Source organism: Coregonus clupeaformis, chromosome 28, assembly GCF_020615455.1.
Source record: "Coregonus clupeaformis isolate EN_2021a chromosome 28, ASM2061545v1, whole genome shotgun sequence".
Classification (NCBI taxonomy): domain Eukaryota; kingdom Metazoa; phylum Chordata; class Actinopteri; order Salmoniformes; family Salmonidae; genus Coregonus; species Coregonus clupeaformis.
In genome coordinates this window covers 82,325-102,154 of record NC_059219.1, presented here as the reverse complement: position 1 = coordinate 102,154, position 19,830 = coordinate 82,325, and the positions used below count along the sequence as shown (strand labels likewise).

Here is a 19,830-nt window from a genome sequence, read left to right as displayed (position 1 = left end):
AAGTCCGAAGTAAACTCTCCGTTGCTAGACACAGACACAATGTAAACGATTTCCTGCTCAGTTTTTGTGATGTCCTCAGATCCATCAAAAAGCAGCCCCCAAAATTCAGCAGACTGCAACTTGGCTCGTAACTCCCCGATGATGGTGTGAGCGATGCTCTGCATGATCCGTGTGCCCCCTTCACGTGAATGATATGCACCGCCGACATTTACTCCTACCGCTTCAGTAAAGGAACATCCTCAGAATAGGAAGACATGGGACGTGCGTGTTTAGCTTTATGGAAGGCGAGGAGAAAAATATTAAACAGAGCTTGCCGCTGTTCTTCATTCAGCTTGTCTCGCCATCTGGCAAGTGGGCGACTGGACATTTCTTCTCGGCTAGCTTGTTTAGCAATGGCTTGCGCCACATTCGTGTGCTCCTTGCTCTTTTCATGTTTGTCAAATAAAGGATGGTTGAAATTCTTTGAGCCTTTATAAAATGCACCCGTTTTGTCTGCTAGATGTGGATTTGAGCGGCAAATCTTGCACCACATTTCAGTGCGCTCATCTCATCGTTAGCTTCAAGCCACTGCACATCTTGGAGCCACTTTTCCGAAAAAAGTACTTTCTTCGGCTCTGGCTCTAGTTGGCGTTTCTTTGTAGGTGGCGAAACGCCAAAGAAGCTGCTTAATGTCTGTTGCTTTTTGGACATCCCTGACAGTAGTTGACAAGCAACATGTCATGTGTAAGGTTAGATGAGAAGATCAGTCAAGTACGCAAAGGCGCGTAGTAACACAAGTGGCATTACGCGTTCCTGATTTTGTCGCGCTTGCGTACCTGCGTACCAGTTATGTGCACCCCTGTTTATAAATATCCTGTCGTCCTGAATACGCTTATTTTGTACAAAGCATACAAAACAAGACATGGTGTCAGAGTAAAAGGACTAAAATATGGATTTTGCTGGAGTTCCTTCACCTCGAATGGATTGGGGGTCTACAAATCTACCCGATACATGGCGTAAGTTCAAACAGCATGTGGAGCTGATGTTCACGGGTCCTCTGAAGGAAAGAGGAGAAGAGGAAAAGTGCAGCTACCTGCTCCTCTGGATCGGTGAAAAAGGGAGAGACATTTACAACACATGGACACTTACCGAGGCTGAATCAAAGGTACTGAAAACATACTACGATCGTTTTGAAGCATATGTTGTGCCAAAGACCAATACAATCTTCGCTAGGTACAAATTCCATGAGAAAGTACAAGGCGCCTGCGAATCGTTTGAACAGTTTGTGACTGAGCTGCGTCTGCTTGTGAAAGACTGTGATTATGCAAACAAGGATGAGGTGGTCAGGGACCCGTATTGTATTTGGAATACACTCACCGCGAGTGAGAGAGAAAGTTTTGAATGTTGGATCAGAGTTAACGATGGACAAAGCTATCGACATAGCCAGATCTCACGAGCTAGCACAGGTTCAGATGAAAACCATTTCAGGCGGCAGCACGAGCGCATCACGTGAACAAGCAGTGCACGCAGTCAGGCAGACATCAAAGCACACCTCCAGTGCCCAGAGAGCATGTTTCAGAACGGAGACAGACAGAACTCCAAAACAGAGCGACACAGACTCCAAACGCCCCAAAACATGTGGATATTGTGGATACAAAGTGCATGGCGAACAGGGGAATTGCCCAGCTAAAGGCAAACAGTGTACTAAATGTGGAAAATGGAATCACTTTGCAAAAGTGTGCAGAGTTTACAGTGGAAAAACAGTACATACAGTGAGTGAAGATGAAATGTCAATCAAAGAGTCAAATGCTGATGAACTGTTTATTGATTCAGTGACACAGAAAAGTCAGATATCAGAGACAGAGCAAGCCTTTGCTGACATTGAGATAGGAAGACAAGGCACAGAGCTAAAATTCAAACTAGACACTGGTGCACAAGTAAACATTATTCCTCTGAGTAAGTACAGAAGCTTGACATCTGAGTGTGAGCTACAGCCCACCACGCGCAGACTGACTGGTTATGGTGGTGAACAGCTCCCAGTAAAAGGCACATGCACTCTCAAATGCAAATACAAGGAAAGGGACATGATGTTGGACTTTTACGTTGTTGACACTCGAGCACCTGCAGTGCTAGGTCTTAAAGCATGTTTAGACATGGACCTTATCAAGCTAGTTTTATCAGTGACAGCACCAGTAGAGATAGAGAATGTCATGGAGGAGTTTGCTGATGTTTTTACAGGAATAGGACTATTCCCAGGAGAATGTACCATTCACCTTGACCCAGACGCAACCCCCTGTGGTCTACCCACCGAGAAAGATTCCACTTGCTCTCCGCGCCCGTCTGAAGAAAGAGTTGGAGAGCATGGAGCAATCTGACATCGTCACCAAGGTTACAGAACCGACGGATTGGGTCAACGCGTTAGTGGTGGTGGAGAAACCACGCACAGGCAAGCTCAGAGTATGTCTCGACCCAAGAGACTTGAACAAGGCTATCAAACGCCCCCATTACCCCCTTACCGACGCTAGATGGCATCACACACAAGCTAGCGGGGCGCACGCTACTTCAGTGTCATGGACGCCAGATCAGGCTACTGGGCTATCAAGCTCACAGAAGAGTCATCTAAGCTCACAACGTTCAACACACCATTTGGACGCTACAGGTTCCGTCGCCTGCCTTTTGGGATTATCTCAGCCCAAGACGAGTTTCAGCGAAAGATCGACGAGGTGTAAGAAGGCCTCGACGGAGTCGTGGCAATTGTGGACGACATCCTTGTCTATGGTCGAACCAAAGAGGAACACGACAGAAACCTCAGCGCGATGCTGCAAAGGTCCCGCGAGAGAGGAGTCCGGCTCAACCCCGAGAAGAGCACAGTCGGCGCTACAGAGGTCAGCTACTTCGGACATCTTCTCACAGCGAATGGAATCAAGCCAGATCCGCAGAAGATCTCAGCCATAAAGGAAATGGAGCCACCAAAGAACCGCGCAGAGCTGGAAACAGTGCTTGGCATGGTCAACTACTTAGCCAAGTTCGCACCCAGCCTCTCCAATGCTAATGCACCCCAGCGTCAGCTGCTAAAGCAGTCCAGTGAGTTCCTCTGGGACAACCAACACGACACCGCTTTCCAGAAAGTGAAAGACTTGATCACGAGAGAACCAGGATCAATCCTTGCCTACTACGACCCCAACAAAGAGCTCAGACTCCAGGTGGACGCGTCGAAGTATGGACTAGGGGCAGTGCTACTGCAAGAAGGAAAACCCATCAACTACGCTTCCAAATCTCTCACAGACTGTGAAATCAACTACGCTCAAATCGAAAAGGAGCTGTACGCCATTCTGTTCGGATGTAAGCGTTTCCATCAGTATGTCTATGGACGACAAGTCATTGTGGAATCAGACCACAAGCCCCTCGAGTCAATCATGAGGAAACCGTTAGCCGCAGCCCCGCCAAGGCTACAGAGAATGATCCTTCAACTACAAAAATACGACTTCACAATCACTCACCGTCCAGGCAAAGACATCCCTGTCGCAGACACACTCTCCAGGAAGTTTTTTACCTACAAGGACAGCAGCCTCAGTGAAGGCATGGACATGCAGGTGCACACTGTGTACAGCAACTTACCAGTTAGTGACACAAAACTGAAGGAGATCCGAGCAGAAACAGAAAAAGACACACAACTCACACAGCTGAGGAAAGTCATACAGTCAGGATGGCCTGAGGAGAGGAAAAAATGCCCTCAGAGCGTCTCAGAGTTCTGGAACCATCGTGACGAACTATCACAGATCAACGGAACCATTTTCAAAGGAGAGAAAATCATCATTCCTACCAGTCTCAGAGAAGAGATTTTGACAAAGATCCATGCTGGACACATGGGCATGGAAAAGTGCAAACAGAGAGCACGGGACATTTTGTTTTGGCCCAGAATGTGCAAACAAATAGAGGACATGGTTGGTAAATGCCCCACCTGTCTTGAACGACGCCCCTCAAACATCAAAGAGCCAATGTTACCTCACCGTATCCCAGACCGACCCTGGCAGGTCGTGGCAACCGATCTGTTCACGTGGAACAACGAGGACTACATTATAACAGTGGACTACTACAGCAGGTACCTCAAACTTGACAAGCTTCACAGCACCACATCTGCAGCTGTGATACACAAGCTGAAAGCAGCCTTTGCCAGGCATGGCATTGTAGAGACTTTGATATCTGACAATGGGCCCTGTTACAAATCAAATGAGTTTGAATCCTTCACAAAAGCATGGGAGTTCACACACGTCACCACAAGCCCACATTACCCTCAAAGTAATGGCCTTGCTGAAAAATCTGTGCAGATCGCTAAATCACTCATGGACAAAGCAAAAGCAGACAAGAGAGACCCCTACCTCAGTCTCCTTGAATACCGCAATACTCCAGTTGACAACTTCAAATCACCAGCCCAGCTGTTGATGAGCCGCAGACTTCGCTCAATCCTTCCCAGCACCAACCAGCAGCTGCAACCTGAGGTCGTCAGCTACAAGGAAATGCATGCAAAACGTGCACAGAGGCAACAACAGCAAAAGCGATACTATGACAGGTCAGCCAGACCAGTGCCACCACTGAACGACGGAGAGTAAGTTAGAATCCAGGAGCATGGCTACTGGAAGCCAGCAGTCGTCATCCAACCAGCTGACACTGAACGTTCATATCACGTTCGCACCGCAGAAGGAGCGGTGTACCGCCGCAATCGTCGTCACCTACTGAACACAAAAGAACAACACACTGACGAGATGAACTGTTCCCCTGAAAGAGAACGGGATGGACTAAACACAGACACAACACAACATACACCATACTTACCTGCAACACCACAAGAACTGTTGACCGACACAGAAGCATACTCAGCTTCATATCACACAAGGTCAGGAAGAGAGGTCAAGCCTAGAGCTGTCCTAGACCTGTGAAATGTCAAAGGGTGTAGGCGGATCGCTGCCCTAAAAGAGTTTCCAGACTGTAAACTTGTTATTGAAAGTTAACTTGAAATGCTTTGGTATTGTATTTGTTTGATATGTTGAGATGTCATTGCTACAGTGAAAAGCTGAGTTGCTGAGAAATATTTGTTCTAAAAGTAACAGTATGCTGAATCATTGTTTGTCTGTTATGTTCATGCAGTTGGTGCAGTTTAAATGGTTACTTACCTCAAGTTCAAACTACAGAGCATGTATTCAAAAGAAACGCTTTGTTGTTCTACGTATTTTTTTCCTTTTTTTTAAAAGAAGGGGGATGTAATATTCATATGTGTCAGCATACTGAATTGTAATTGGATGCATTCTACTGTCATATCATACTGTGCTATGATTGGTTAAGACCACCCAGGTGGTGAGGTCCTTCTAAAGATGATCATGGTCAGAGACACATGAACATGCCAGTTATAGCTAGTTAATAAAGAGCTACGTTTATAAATATCCTGTCGTCCTGCATTCTATTATTTTGTACAAAGCATACAAAACAAGACACCCACAAACAAACAAAAAATGTTAAAATGCAGATTTTCAGCCAGAGAATAATAGTGAAGACATCAAAACTATGAAATAACACATATGGAATCATGTAGTAACCAAAAAAGTGTTTAACAAATCAAAATATATTTTATATTTGAGATTCTTCAAAGTAACCACCCTTTGCCTTGATGACAGCTTTGCACACGCGTGGCATTCTCTCAACCAACTTCGTAAAAGTGACAAACAGACACGTTTTTATTTTCGTCACAAACTACTACTTCTTCTTCTTCTTCTTCTTCTGTGAGTTTTATGGCGGACTACATCCAAAAGTCACAAACTACTTCATATCGACAGAGTGCCAGTAACGGCCTGCACATGCGCAGTTCGGCGCCAGACCACCTTATTATTATTATTATTCTATGGTATAATGGCGTTCGCAACAATTGGGTGTGCATTCCGCCACCTACTGTGCGGGTGGATAATAAGGATCCCAAAAATATTTATTTGGGGGTAAAAATAAATACAATATCATACAAACTATCAACAAAAAATGTACTAAACAAAATCAACCTGCTTTTCTGTTAAAACAAATTCTAATTAGGTCCCTACACAGGCTCAGATTACCCAACTCATTGTTATTACAGTATTTGGGCCCCGTGTAGCTCAGTTGGTAGAGCATGGTGCTTGCAACGCCAGGGTTGTGGGTTTGATTCCCACGTGGGGCCAGTATGAAAAAAATTAAAATGTATGCACTCACTAACTGTAAGTCGCTCTGGATAAGAGCGTCTGCTAAAATGTAAATTACCAACTTTTTGTATTACTTTCATACAGGATTTCTATAAGAATATAAGTGTGCGTATGTGTGTTGGGAATGCATGTTAAAAAATGGCTAACATTATGGGGGGGGGACTCAAAATGTTGACATTAAAATCAACATACAGTCCCAACACAGTGCACACACACACACAGTTGCCTGGGGCAATTGCCTGGGGCCTCACATCATCAGGGGGCCTCGTGATTTTTTAATTGTATTACTCTCAATTTACTGTTGGCAGTTAGAATAGTAGAATAGACAAGGTTGTAATTTCGAAATTTGGTAGTGCATCAGCAGTTTTCCTCTTGTTATGTCAGTCACTGACAGTCACTCAATTAGTCCATGTCAGCTAACATTCTATAGATAGGTAAATTAGTCTAGCCAGCCAACTAAACCTTGTAGTAATCTTGGCTGATTTGGGCTAAAACCAAATCTCACTTAAGGCCCACAAAAGGCTCTGGGTGGGGGCCTCAGACTGGCCTCTGAACACACACACACACACACACACACACACACACACACACACACACACACACACACACACACACTTATTCTTATAGAAATCCTGTATGAAAGTAATATAATAAATTGGTAATAATAACAAAGGAGTTGTCTAATCTGATTATTTTACATACTCAAACAGAAATAAAAACGTTGTCCTTGGTTGTCTAGTGACTGAGCCAGGATTCAGAGCCTGTCTGCCGAGTCCGACCCCTAATTGGTATTTATATTATTATGGTTCCCTATTAGATGCTGCCAAGGCAGCAGCTACTCTTCCTGGGGTCCAGGGTCCAACTAAATTAAGGCAGTTATAGGGTTTTAAAAACATTACAATACATTCACAACAGATTTCACAACACATTAAGTGTTGTGAACACAAAATCCCTCATTAGCAACCTACATTCGAAAACGAAACCTACCAATGTGACGTACCCTAATGACGCTCTAGCTGAGGAATACAAACGGTGTCTGGCACACGTGATCACTTATGGCATCTTTGGCACAAGTGTTCTTATAATCATTTGCTAACGAAACCTCCTGCAATATAGTTAACCCGAAGAAATTGCTCTAGCAAACCATTAAAACAAATATTTTCTCTGAGACAACTTATTATTATTCTTCAGACACTTCCATCCTACTAATGTGGTTATGTCAAAGACGGTTTAGTATGGTTTTAGAAACTCTGTGGTTATGTCCAGTCAGTCATATTTTAAAAAGTAAAGCTATTGCATTTATTTAACTCCTACAACTCCCAGAATGTACCCGGGGTGTTAATGCATTTTGCAGCAGCGGCGAACGTCATACGATCAGAGCCCTTTGCGACATACGGTCATGTGATGTGGACGGGGTTTGAAAGACTACGCATGTCCTATGTTTTCGGGTAACAAAAAATTAAACTGTTTCTTTGACTGTATTAACAGGGGTGATCATAACACACGCGATGCTTACGACTGGCTTTTTGTAAATACGTGAGTTTTATAACGAAGTTAATCTTGATTAGATAGCAAATGGCTCTTCATGGCTGACATACCTACCTAACAGTAGCTAGTTACAACAAGAATGTGCCAAGTACCTTATACCTTTTTAATAAAACGGTAATCAAATACAACCACCGACTGTTTCCTCATTGCTGCTGCGATAAAACGTTAACTTGGCGCGAATGCGCATGTGCCAATCGAATCTTAACGAAACAGTCAGTGGTTGTATTTTATTAACGAGGTACTTGGCCAGCTACAGCCAGAGGATTCAGCTAGGTAATTAAGGGATATGGCAGCAAGAATATTATGTCAAAGTCTGAGGCTATTGTAGTCCTAATACCGTGTTGATAAAATATTCTGTCTGTGTGTATCTCTGTCTGTCTGTCTACAAAGATGAAGAACAGGTGACATGGAGAACTACAGTAAGGCACGGACGGTGGAGCAGCCCTGTCCCTGCCCATTCCTTGGCCTCTCCAGCGACACCACTGAGGTTCGAGTGAAGGACGGCAGCAAGATCCGCAACCTCATGCGCTACGCCCTGAGCCGCATGGAGGTCAAGCCCAGGGCGCTGGAGGGCGAGGGGGGGCGTCCTAAGAGCGAAGAAGGGGATAGCACCACCGAGGTCCAGGAAGCAACATGCTCCCAGGCACCGGAAAAGATGCCCAGCCGGCAGATAGTATTCACTGGGACGGGGAAGGGGGTCTCCAAGGCCATCACATGTGTGGAGATCCTGAAGCGCCGTGTGAAAGGCTTGCACCAGCAGACCAGGCTGCTCTTCAGCCCTGTCCTGGAGGTGTGGGAACCCCTGGAGCCTGCGGCAGGCCTGGACAGCCTCACCGTCAACAGGAACATACCTGCTATTTGGGTACTGCTCTCCAGAGACCCCCTGGATGCCAGCCTGCCTGGGTACCAGGCTCCAGGGAACGTTGATGCCCTGTGGGCACAGGCTGCCAAGGAGGACGCAGGGGTTGCTGGTGGACAGAGGCATGGGGGCAGGAGGAAGAGGGGAGGTGGTGGTGGTGGTGGTGGAAGGGGTAAGGGACCAGGAGGCCCTGTCAGACAGACTGGTCGATCCAGAGGGCCAGGGAAAGGCCAGAGTCGTGGTAAGGGGGCGCTGGCAGGGCAGGAATGAGATGTAATCTGGGTGTGGAAGAGGACTTTGGACCAACCTGTTAACATCACAGGACAGTCCCCATCGGCTGATGGGTGCACTAAAAGTCAACCTATCCAACTTTTCTGTTATTGTGTTATGCTTCACTTTCTGGGAGAGAGGATGCGAGGGAGTGCCTAAGTTCATAGGTCAAGCCTGAATTGTCTGAATTGGGTGGAACTGTTTCATGACAGATGATACTTTTTTTTGTGCTCTTATACTTAAGTTCAATATTTTGTTTCATTCAATTATGGAAATAAAGTTTAACCTGTACATGATTGCGCTGGTCATTTTGATGATACATTTTTATAGAAAATGTATTATAGCTTGTTCTGCAACTACATGCAGAACAATAATAACACTTATACTTTTCAAAGGAATGTAATTGATGAATGTTATTGCTGGAGAAAGAAGTTAATTGAATGCTCTCTTGAGAAGCTGAACAACAATGCCATCTTGTGGTGAAAATGTAATGATGCCAGAATTTGAAGGTAGAGCGGTCTTGGAACACAAAGGTGTTCCTTCCCTGTCAAAACATCAGCTGTCAATCACAGACCATTTCTTTAGCCTATAAGTCTGATTGTGGAGCTATATTTCTTCATAATCCACATTGGGATAACCTACATGTAAATGACAAAATATTGAAAAGTTATATTAAAAGTGAATTCCCTTCCAGAATAAAACCAAAGCATAGCAAGCAGTGAATGTGTGTAGTGGGATCAGAGTGGCAGATGTAGGTAACCTAGTCAGTCACAGCCAGCGCCTTATCCCTTTATCCTCTTCAGTGGATTCTCTTGAGGGAGCAGCCGCTGTGCGTGGAATGGCCTGGCTGGAACAGATGAGGATTAAGGGGTCTTAACTAGGACCTGACTCCCTTACAGGAGGTGTGTGCTAGTCAGGAGGAGAGATGCACCAGGGAGAGGAGACAGGGAAGTGGAAGGGACAAAAGAAAAGGATGAGTGGCGGTGGACGAGCCAGCTCGAGACAGGTCCTGGTTCTCTCATGGCTGCTCGTTGTCCCCTCTCTGACCCAGGTTCGCCACTCTCTGCCAGTCTTGTGGATCATGCCACTGACAGACAACCCAGGGCAGGGAAACCTCACGGCATCCGTGTTGCCTGCTGTCCAGCTCGCTCTAGACGACCTGAGCAGGCAGCAGACTCCTCTAAGAAACTATGAGATCAATTTTCACGTCATAGATTCAGAGGTAACATTTGCTGGTGTATTAGTGGAATGGTGGTTTTTGACCAACAAGCCTATTTTAGTGGTGTGTACATTGTTTACGTGGAGAACAATGTGAAAGGTAGTGTATTTTAATGCAAAAATAAAATGTAAGCTGTTCAGTGCATTTGGAGTCATGATGAAGGGAGTGGGACAGTTCACTTTGTTTTCTCTTTGTCTTTTAGTGTGATACTGCCAAAGGACTTAAAGCCTTCTTTGATGCTATATGCTTTGGGCCAAAGTACTTGATGATCTTTGGAGGTTTGTGTCCATCAGTCACATCCGTCCTTGCTGAATCACTACAGCGGTGGAACCTTGTACAGGTATCGAGCACTGAGCAAACTTTTTACATCACAATGTATTGTTTATCAGAATAGAGCATGTTATTTAATAGGTGACATACAGTGCATTCGGAAAGTATTCAGATCCCTTGACTTTTTCCACATTTTGTTACATTACAGCCTTGTTCTAAAATTGATTAAATTAATTTAAACAACGGAGATATCAGATTTACATAAGTATTCAGACCCTTTACTTAGTACTTTGTTGAAGCACCTTTGGCAGAGATTACAGCCTTGAGTCTTCTTGGGTATGACGCTACAAGCTTGGCACACCTGTATTTGGGGAGTTTCTCCCATTCTTCTCTGCAGATCCTCTGCAGGTTGGATAGGGAGCATTGCTGCACAGCTATTTTCAGGTCTCTCCAGAGATGTTCAAGTCTGGGCTCTGGCTGGGCAACTCATGGACATTCAGAGACTTGTGCCGAAGCCAGTCCTGATTTGTCTTGGCTGTGTGCTTAGGATCGTTGTCCTGTTGGAATGTGAACCTCCGACCCCAGTCTGAGGTCCTGAGCGCTCTGGAGCAGGTTTTCATCAAGGATCTCTCTGTACTTTGCTCTGTTCATCTTTGCCTCGATCCTGACTAGTGTCCCAGTCCCTGCCACTGAAAAACATCCCCACAGCATGATGCTGCCACCACGCTTCACCGTAGGGATGGTGCCAGGATTCCTCCAGATGTGACACTTGGCATTTAGGCCAAAGAGTTCAATCTTGGTTTCATCAGACCAGATAATCTTGTTTATCATGGTCTGAGAGTCTTTAGGTGCCTTTTGGCAAACTCCAAGCAGGCTTTCATGTGCCTTTTACTGAGGAGTAGCTTCCGTCTGGCCACTCTACCATAAAGGCCTGATTGGTGGAGTGCTGCAGAGATGGCTGTCCTTCTGGAAGGTTCTCCCATCTCCAAGGAGGAACTCTAGAACTCTGTCAGCGTGACCATCGGGTTCTTGGTCACCTCCCTGACCAAGGCCCTTCTCCCCCGATTGCTCAGTTTGGCCGGGCAGCCAACTTTAGGAAGAGTCTTGGTGGTTCCAAACTTCTTCCATTTAAGAATTATGGAGGCCACTGTGTTCTTGATGACCTTCAATGCTGCAGACATTTTTTGGTACCCTTCCCCAGATCTGTGCCTCGACACAATCCTGTCTCGGAGTGCTACGGAAAATTCCTTAGTGAAAAGAAAAACAACTTTTTTCGCTTTGTCATTATGAGGTATTGTGTGTAGATTGATGAGGGAAAAAAATAATGTAATAAATTTTAGGACAAGACTGTAATGTAACAAAATGTGGAAAAAGTCAAGGGGTCTGAATACTTTCAGAATGCGCTGTACATGCAAATCACACAATTGCTGGTACTTCAAATAATGATATTGTGCTCTTCTAGCCTAACATTATCACACATTCAATATTTCAGCTATATTTCCCTGCAACAACGCCTGTTTTAGATTGTGAGAAAAAATATCCCAACTTCTTCCGAATGGTCACCTCGGACAACACAGTCAATCAGGCTGTTGTGAAGATCCTACAGAACTACAAGTGGAGGCGTGTAGGAACTCTGACCCAGGATGTACAGAGGATCTCAGAGGTACCACTGACCTTGGTACCACTTTCTGTCACATGGCTGTTTCAGCTGGTGTACAATGTAGACGTTATCACCATTTACAAGCAGGGATACAAAGGTATCAGGCAGTAGTCTATTGATTCAGACTGCTGACAACTATGCTGTCTTGTGTGAAATCTGAAGTTTATATTGTCCTGTCCTTGACAGATAAGGAGAGATCTGACTAAACAGCTGAGCAAGGCTGATGTTATGGTTGCTGTAACTGAAAGCCTGTCCACTGACCCATGTGTCAATGTAAAGAAATTGAAGGTGAGTAATATGCCCAAATCATCTTTACTTACAAAGTTTGAATTAGGCACTCAATTGCATCATTTCAGAAAATTGCAGCTGCATCGTCAATGTGTCAATCTCGAGGCTCTGCCTTTTCTTTGTTTTGTATCATGTCCCTTTCGACAGGATATGGATGTAAGGATCATTATTGGGCTGTTTGACGAGAATTCAGCGTCCAAAGTGTTTTGCTGTGTGAGTACATAACCAGAAAACCTCAGTTTAAATCTGATGCGATGCAACACCATGCCATCATTGATGATTAGCACTTGTTTGAGACAAAGATTAATGGCAGTTTAACAGAGCATTCATCATACTATTACTTTTTAATTATCTTTATGATAACCATTTGCCTTTGTAATTACCCTATAACCTTTTTCTTCTAGGCTTACAGCCTGAACATGTTTGGCGGGAGGTATCAGTGGATCCTCCCTGGCGGTTACCAGGGGAGCTGGTGGGAGGAGGCCAACTCCTCCAACTGTACTTCAAACAACCTGCTGACCGCTATGGAGGGCCATATCATTGTGGACTTCACACACCTCAGTAACAGACAGATCAAAGGCATCTCAGGAAGGGTAGGTCCTGAGGTTTTCAGCAAGGAACAGTATATTCCGTCGATACTGTACCATGCTCTCTCTGATGGATAAGTAGTGTTTATAACAAAAATTGGCCATAATGTTGAAAACATCAAACAGTGTATTTGCAATGTTGCAAAGGTAATGCAAGAGCATTAAGAGAAGTTAAACAAGCACCTTTGTGTTTCTGTTTAGACCCCACAAGAGTATGACGAGACTTACAACAGAGAGCTGCTGCAGAAAGGGTTAGTTGCCAGCAAGTTCCATGGGTTTGCCTATGATGGAGTTTGGGTGATGGTGAAAGCATTGACCAGGGTCATTGAGTCGGTAAGATACAGAGAGAGATATGACATCCACCGGAACTTCACAGTCAGCGATAAGGAGATTGGACGAATGGTCCTGGATTCCATGAAGGAAATCCGCTTTGAGGGTGTAACTGTAAGTTAGCATGACTGTTGTGTTAACATTCCATTTTAGATAGATCATTGCTCCAAAAGACTAAAGATAAGATGTGTTTTACAAATAATGTTCTCAAATTGACAGTTTTTTTTTTTTTCAGGGTCAAGTTCTGTTTAGAAATGGTGAACGCATGGGAACTATTAACTTAAGCCAATTTCAAGGTAAACATTACAGATGTGTATTTCCATGAATTTAGAGAACATTCTTTGTGAAATATTTATAAACTGCTTGTGTTTCCACAGAGGGCCGGGAGGTCAAGATAGGCCAGTATAATGCTGAAGCAGAAGTATTGGAACTCATCAACCACTTAATCAGGTTTCAAGGTAGGAGCTACAGTATTAGGACAAGGCATTAAGCAAGTTCATGATGACACCTCAACTATAAAAAAAAGACCACCAATTTACCATTAGAGTTGTTTGTTTTGTGTGTTTTGTTTTACAGTCTTTGCGTTCTTCTTGTTTGTGCCTTTCACAGGGATGGAGCCGCCTAAAGACCGGACACACTCCCAGCGATGGGATGTCAGTGTTCCCCTCTGCATCATCTTGTCATCCACCACTGGCCTGGCCATGCTCATGGCACTCTCCTTCCTCTTCTTCCACATCAAGCACCGCAACCATTGGTATGATCATTATTCCAAGCGTCTTGTATTGGCTTGTAATTGAACTAGATACTTTTTGAGGTAGCTTACATCGAAACACAAGCTTGTTCTTTCTTTCATTGTTGTCCATCTTACTCAGTCACATGCTCTGCTCAGACAAGGCAGCCTGTTAAAATATCTCAATATTTTGTTTTTCCCATAGGGTCATTAAGAAGTCCAGTCCGTCCATGAACTACCTCATTATCCTGGGTACGATGCTGGCCTGTACCTCCGTCTTCCTCTATGGGCTGGATGGATCCCTTGTGACTGACAAAGTGTTTGTCACGCTTTGCCCTGTGAGTACACATGAGCTTAAACGTCTAAGCATTTTAGTGATAAGAAGAGAGAACCCTTGTTTAAAAGGGATGCATGTTGTTTTAGACATTTTCCTCCTCTTGTCACAGATTCGCACATGGATTCTTTCTGTAGGATACACCACAACTTTTGGGGCATTGTTTGCAAAAACCTGGAGGGTCTGGACAATTGTCAACAATAAGGAGATAATGAAAAAGGTAAACTCAAAGTTAAAAAGGTAAACTCAAAGTTAAAAAGGTAAACTCAAAGTTAAAAAGGTAAACTCAACGTTAAAAAGGTAAACTCAAAGTTAAAAAGGTAAACTCAAAGTTGAAAAGGTAAACTCAAAGTTGAAAAGGTAAACTCAAAGTTGAAAAGGTAAACTCAAAGTTGAAAAGGTAAACTCAAAGTTATAAAGGTAAACTCAAAGTTTAAAAGGTAAACTCAAAGTAAAGAAGTTAAAGAAACTCAAAAAGTACAGCCCTTTTAATCACCATCTCTCCTGTCTAATATTTAATACTCATCCTCTCCCTCTCTGTTCTTTCTTCAGATTATTAAGGATTACCAACTATGGATTATTGTCGGGGGAATGCTGCTGATCGATCTGTGCCTCTTAATCTGCTGGCAGATGGTGGATCCACTCAGACGAACAGTGGAAGAGTTCAGCCTAGAGGTAACACTTTAATATAAACTCAGCAAAAAAAGAAACGTCCTCTCACTGTCAACTGCGTTTATTTTCAGCAAATTTAACGTGTAAATATTTGTATGAACATAACAAGATTCAACAACTAAGACATGTGACTAACAGAAATTGAAAAATGTGTCCCTGAACAAAAGGGGGGTCAAAATCAAAAGTAACAGTCAGTATCTGGTGTGGCCACCAGCTGCATTAAGTACTGCAGTGCATCTCCTCCTCATGGACTGCACCAGATTTGCCAGTTCTTGCTGTGAGATGTTACCCCACTCTTCCACCAAGGCACCTGCAAGTTCCCTGGACATTTCTGGGGGGAATGGCCCTAGCCCTCACCCTCCAATCCAACAGGTCCCAGACGTGCTCAATGGGATTGAGATCCGGGCTCTTCGCTGACAATCCTGTCTTGCAGGAAGTCACGCACAGATCGAGCAGTATGGCTGGTGGCATTGTCATGCTGAAGGGTCATGTCAGGATGAGCCTGCAGGAAGGGTACCACATGAGGGAGGAGGATGTCTTCCCTGTAACGCACAGCTTTGAGATTGCCTGCAATGACAAGCTCAGGCCGATGATGCTGTGACACACCGCCCCAGACCATGACGGACCCTCCACCTCCAAATCGATCCCACTCCAGAGTACAGGCCTCGGTGTAACGCTCATTCCTTCAACGATAAACGCGAATCCGACCATCACCCATGTTGAGACAAAACCGCGACTCGTCAGTGAAGAGCACTTTTTGCCAGTCCTGTCTGGTCCAGCGACGGTGGGTTTGTGCCCATAGGCGACATTGTTGCCGGTGGACAGTCTGAGCACTGATGGAGGGATTGTGCATTCCTGGTGTAACTCGGGCAGTTGTTGTTGCCATCCTGTACCTGTCCCGCAGGTGTGACTTTCGGATGTACTGATCCTGTGCAGGTGTTGTTACACGTGGTCTGCCACTGTGAGGACAATCAGCTGTCCGTCCTGTCTCCCTGTAGCGCTGTCTTAGGCGTCTCACAGTACGGACATTGCAATTTAATGCCCTGGTCACATCTGCAGTCCTCATACCTCCTTGCAGCATGCCTAAGGCACGTTCATGCAGATAAGCAGGGACCCTGGGCATCTTTCTTTTGGTGTTTTTCAGAGTCAGTAGAAAGGCCTCTTTAGTGTCCTAAGTTTTCATAACTGTGACCTTAATTGCCTACCGTCTGTAAGCTGTTAGTGTCTTAACAACCGTTCCACAGGTGCATGTTCATTAATTGTTTATTGTTTATTGAACAAGCATGGGAAACAGTGTTTAAACCCTTTACAATGAAGATCCGTGAAGTTATTTGGATTTTTACGAATTATCTTTGAAAGACAGGGTCCTGAAAAAGGGACGTTTCTTTTTTTGCTGAGTTTATATATATATTTTTTTGCATTTTAACCTTGGTCTTGCTCTCTTTTCTTTTATCTGTTGTTGTGTAGGGGATGCAGCCATTGTTAAAGTTAGCCTCTCAATTTGAACTGCCTTTTGATTCATTTCCCCATGTATTGTTGTGCTTGCTATGTTTTGCCAGTCATGCTCCTTCTTTCTGATGTCCTTTTGCTCTTAGTAATGGAATGTTTATTTGCTATTTTATTATATTTCTTACTCCTTAAGAGTCCTAGGCAATCTTGAAAGGAGCAAATAAAATGTATTATTATTATCATTATTAGATCCAGATACTGTATATCTACTCTAGTAGATCCTATTAGACAAACAGTGGAACAGTTCAGCTTGGAGGTTAATCACTCAGACAGGTCATGTATTGGCCAAGGTGGCACTTCAGTACCATCATCACACATGCGTTTAAGTTAAAAGGTGTCTAAATGTGTACACTGCTCATAGGAAGTATCATTCAATTTAGTTAACTGGTTATCCATTCACTCTGCCCACCTCCACAACATATCCATCCCTATTGCCCAACCTCTTTAGACCTGAGACACTATCATACTACACTGCAAATCTCACCACCCATGAGTTGAATCCCCTTTGTTCGAAGGTAAAGATCAACCTCCGTACACTCAGTGTGTTGGAATGCACACAATCATGGGCTTTGTTTAAAGTAATGAGATTATCTGGTTTTACTGTCGATCCACAGATTACAGTAAATTGTGTGTAGGGTTAACCTCTGCTCTAGTCTGGAGTCGACCATGTGGTTGTAGTAAATGGCTCATTTCTGGAGTCGACCATGTGGTTGTAGTAAATGGCTCATTTCTGGAATCGACCATGTGGTTGTAGTAAATGGCTCATTTCTGGAGTCGACCATGTGGTTGTAGTAAATGGCTCTGGTCTGGAGTCGACCATGTGGTTGTAGTAAATGGCTCTGGTCTGGAGCCGATCATGTGGTAGTAGTAAATGGCTCATTTCTGGAGTCGACCATGTGGTTGTAGTAAATGGCTCTGGTCTGGAGTCGACCATGTGGTTGTAGTAAATGGCTCTGGTCTGGAGCCGATCATGTGGTAGTAGTAAATGGCTCTAGTCTGGAGTCGACCATGTGGTTGTAGTAAATAGTTCTGGTCTAAAGTCAACCATGTGGTAGAGTAGTAGTAAATGTGAAACTCAGAGGGAGATAAAACATATTAAAATAGTATTTCCTTTTTGTGGTGTTTCAGACTGATCGTGGTGGTGAAGACGTTAATACAAGGCCCTTCCTGGAGCACTGTGAAAGTACAAACATGACTAAATGGCTCGCCATTGTATATGGCTACAAAGGGCTTCAAATGGTGAGAGATATTGCCAGAACCCTGTTCAACACCCAGGATCCTTTTCAAACAAAGCTGGTAATCTAGCTGATTGTTTTCCATCTTTCCTTTAGTTACTTGGATGTTTCCTGGCCTTGAGAACCAGGCATGCACATATCCATCTCCTCGATGATGATGACAGCAAGTACACAAGGCTGAGCATGTACTACGTGACCGTCATGTCTATCATTGGAACATCAGGGTGCTTCCTGACCCGGTATAACCCTAATGTACAGCTCTTCATCATGGCTTTGGTGGTCATCTCCTGCTGTACCTGCACCCTGTGTCTGGTGTTCCTGCCAAAGGTGTCACCTGCCTCATCTCTGAAACCTCCTCTTGTATACATGTTGAACTCTCATGTTGAAATATCTAATTTATCTCAATGTCCTCTTGTTTTACTCACATCTCTGTGTATATGTTAGATGATGTTGGATGGAAAACACTCATCTTGAAAAATATGATTGACTGCTTCTGTCTTGTATCCTAGCTTATAGAAATCAGAGACAATCCCAACCAAGTGGATCCAACTAGCTGGTTCCAATGTGATCCTAACCAGGAGGACTCGGAGACCTCCAGTTCCTCTAGCAGTCTCAATCAGGGCAGCAGATCTCTTGAAAGCCTGCGTACTGAAAACCAGCAGCTCTGGAGGAGAATCACAGAGGTGGGTTCTGACCCCTTGTCTTGAGTCTAAACAATTCACAGAACTTTAACCGTTGTAGGTTGAACACCCATGTGTTGTAGAGCTAATAATCATTAATGCCATTTCAGACCGTGGAACTTTGGGAATTAACATATAAATGGTATTTGCAGATTGGTAACCAGTTGGAGGATGTCGCCATGCAAGTACTAGAGGAAGAGCTGAGTCCTCCCAGTCGACAGGGCCATGAGGTGACATTGAGAGCCCAGGTGTGCTCTGAGGATGTGTCCAGGATGAACAGGGAACTCTCTGATGACATCAACTTACCTGAACAGTACGGGAAAACATATTACTCTGATACAAAAATTACATTATGCAATACAAATATTTTCTATACTTTCTATATATACACTGAGTGTACAAAACATTATGAACATATTCTCTTTCCATGACATAGACTGACCAGGTGAATCCAGGTGAAAACTATGATCCCTTATTATATTGTTAAATGGTCCACCACCCAAAGGACATCCAGCCAACTTGACACAACTGTGGGATGACATTGGAGTCAACATGGGCCAGCATCCCTGTAGTACGCTTTTGACACCATGTAGAGTCCATGCCCCAATGAATTGAGACTCTTCTGGGGGCAAAAGGGGAGGGGGGGCTCAATATTAGGAAGGTGTTCTTAATGTTTTGTACACTCAGTGTATGTATATATATATTTTAGAAATATCTACTGTATATATTTTGGAATGAAACGTCCTACACACTTGCTTGTTTTCCTTTATAGCGTGCAACGAAGACGGTCCGTGCAGCTGCCAATTCTTCACCACGCCTACATGCCAGCCATTGGGGGAATTTCTGCCAGCTGTTCCAGCCTTCTGAGAAATCCCGACCTTCCTTTACCTTGACTGCCATAGCGTCATTCACATCTGAAGTCATGTTCAAATCCAGACAAGTTCTAGCTACATGTGGTGCTGACAAAGGTTTTGTGTGGTAAATTACAATAGGTGCTTTACTTTAGGATTTTTAGTTGATTAATTGCAGTGGAATTCATGGAAATCCCTGTGATCATGTTTCCCCTGTGTTTCCCAACATGGGAGTATCCTGTATTGCAGCAGGATACTGGCAGTGACTGTATTTGCACTCTTGGTAACTACTCTGTGCTGTGGCGCTGCTCTGTCATGTTGTCAATCTGGGAATTTCCTGGTCTGATACTGCTAAAGCCCAGGAATGAACTCCAAGGCAGAAATTAACCCTTTACAGTGGTCAAATAAATAATTGTCTTTCCAAACATAGCCAAGATGTTGTTTTCTCCAAGACAGAGGCAATGTCTAAGAAAATACAAGTTTATGTTATCAGTCTTTCAAAGATGATGAATAATCGGTTTGAGAGTAAACCATTAAATGCAACAAAAAAATAAACAACTATTTTGCAATCCACTGTTGTGTGCCAGA

At 44.0% G+C, this 19,830-nt stretch overlaps 2 protein-coding genes across 3 annotated transcripts; both read left to right on the top strand.

Annotated features, from left to right (window-relative positions):
- Positions 1-7,568: 7,568 nt before the first annotated feature.
- Positions 7,569-9,168, top strand: LOC121543275 (ribonuclease P protein subunit p25-like protein). Of its 2 annotated transcripts, none has more exons than XM_045208446.1 (2): positions 7,569-7,648; positions 8,139-9,168. In XM_045208446.1, exon 2 carries the CDS (start codon positions 8,155-8,157, stop codon positions 8,875-8,877), a length of 723 nt encoding a protein of 240 aa, XP_045064381.1. In that variant the 5' UTR covers positions 7,569-7,648; positions 8,139-8,154; the 3' UTR covers positions 8,878-9,168. The 2 variants fall into 2 exon arrangements, with proteins under 2 accessions (XP_045064381.1, XP_045064382.1); XM_045208447.1 differs by lacking the exon at positions 7,569-7,648 and adding an exon at positions 7,655-7,736.
- A 100-nt stretch (positions 9,169-9,268) lies between these two features.
- Positions 9,269-19,815, top strand: LOC121543898 (gamma-aminobutyric acid type B receptor subunit 2-like). Its single transcript, XM_045208445.1, has 18 exons — positions 9,269-10,099; positions 10,299-10,436; positions 11,859-12,029; positions 12,213-12,314; positions 12,462-12,527; positions 12,719-12,907; positions 13,103-13,345; positions 13,467-13,527; positions 13,609-13,689; positions 13,841-13,985; positions 14,167-14,299; positions 14,408-14,515; positions 14,848-14,970; positions 17,605-17,715; positions 17,808-18,038; positions 18,221-18,394; positions 18,544-18,704; positions 19,164-19,815. Exons 1-18 carry the CDS (start codon positions 9,803-9,805, stop codon positions 19,282-19,284), a joined length of 2,655 nt encoding a protein of 884 aa, XP_045064380.1. The 5' UTR covers positions 9,269-9,802; the 3' UTR covers positions 19,285-19,815.
- The last annotated feature ends 15 nt before the right edge of the window (positions 19,816-19,830 follow it).

Coding starts and splice junctions, on each gene's coding strand:
- LOC121543275 (XM_045208446.1), top strand. CDS start 8,155: ATGGAGAACTACAGTAAGGCACGGACGGTGGAGCAGCCCTGTCCCTGC.
- LOC121543898 (XM_045208445.1), top strand. CDS start 9,803: ATGCACCAGGGAGAGGAGACAGGGAAGTGGAAGGGACAAAAGAAAAGG. Junction 12,030..12,212: donor ATGTACAGAGGATCTCAGAG/GTACCACTGACC, acceptor TGTCCTTGACAG/ATAAGGAGAGATCTGACTAA. Junction 18,395..18,543: donor TCTGGAGGAGAATCACAGAG/GTGGGTTCTGAC, acceptor TGGTATTTGCAG/ATTGGTAACCAGTTGGAGGA.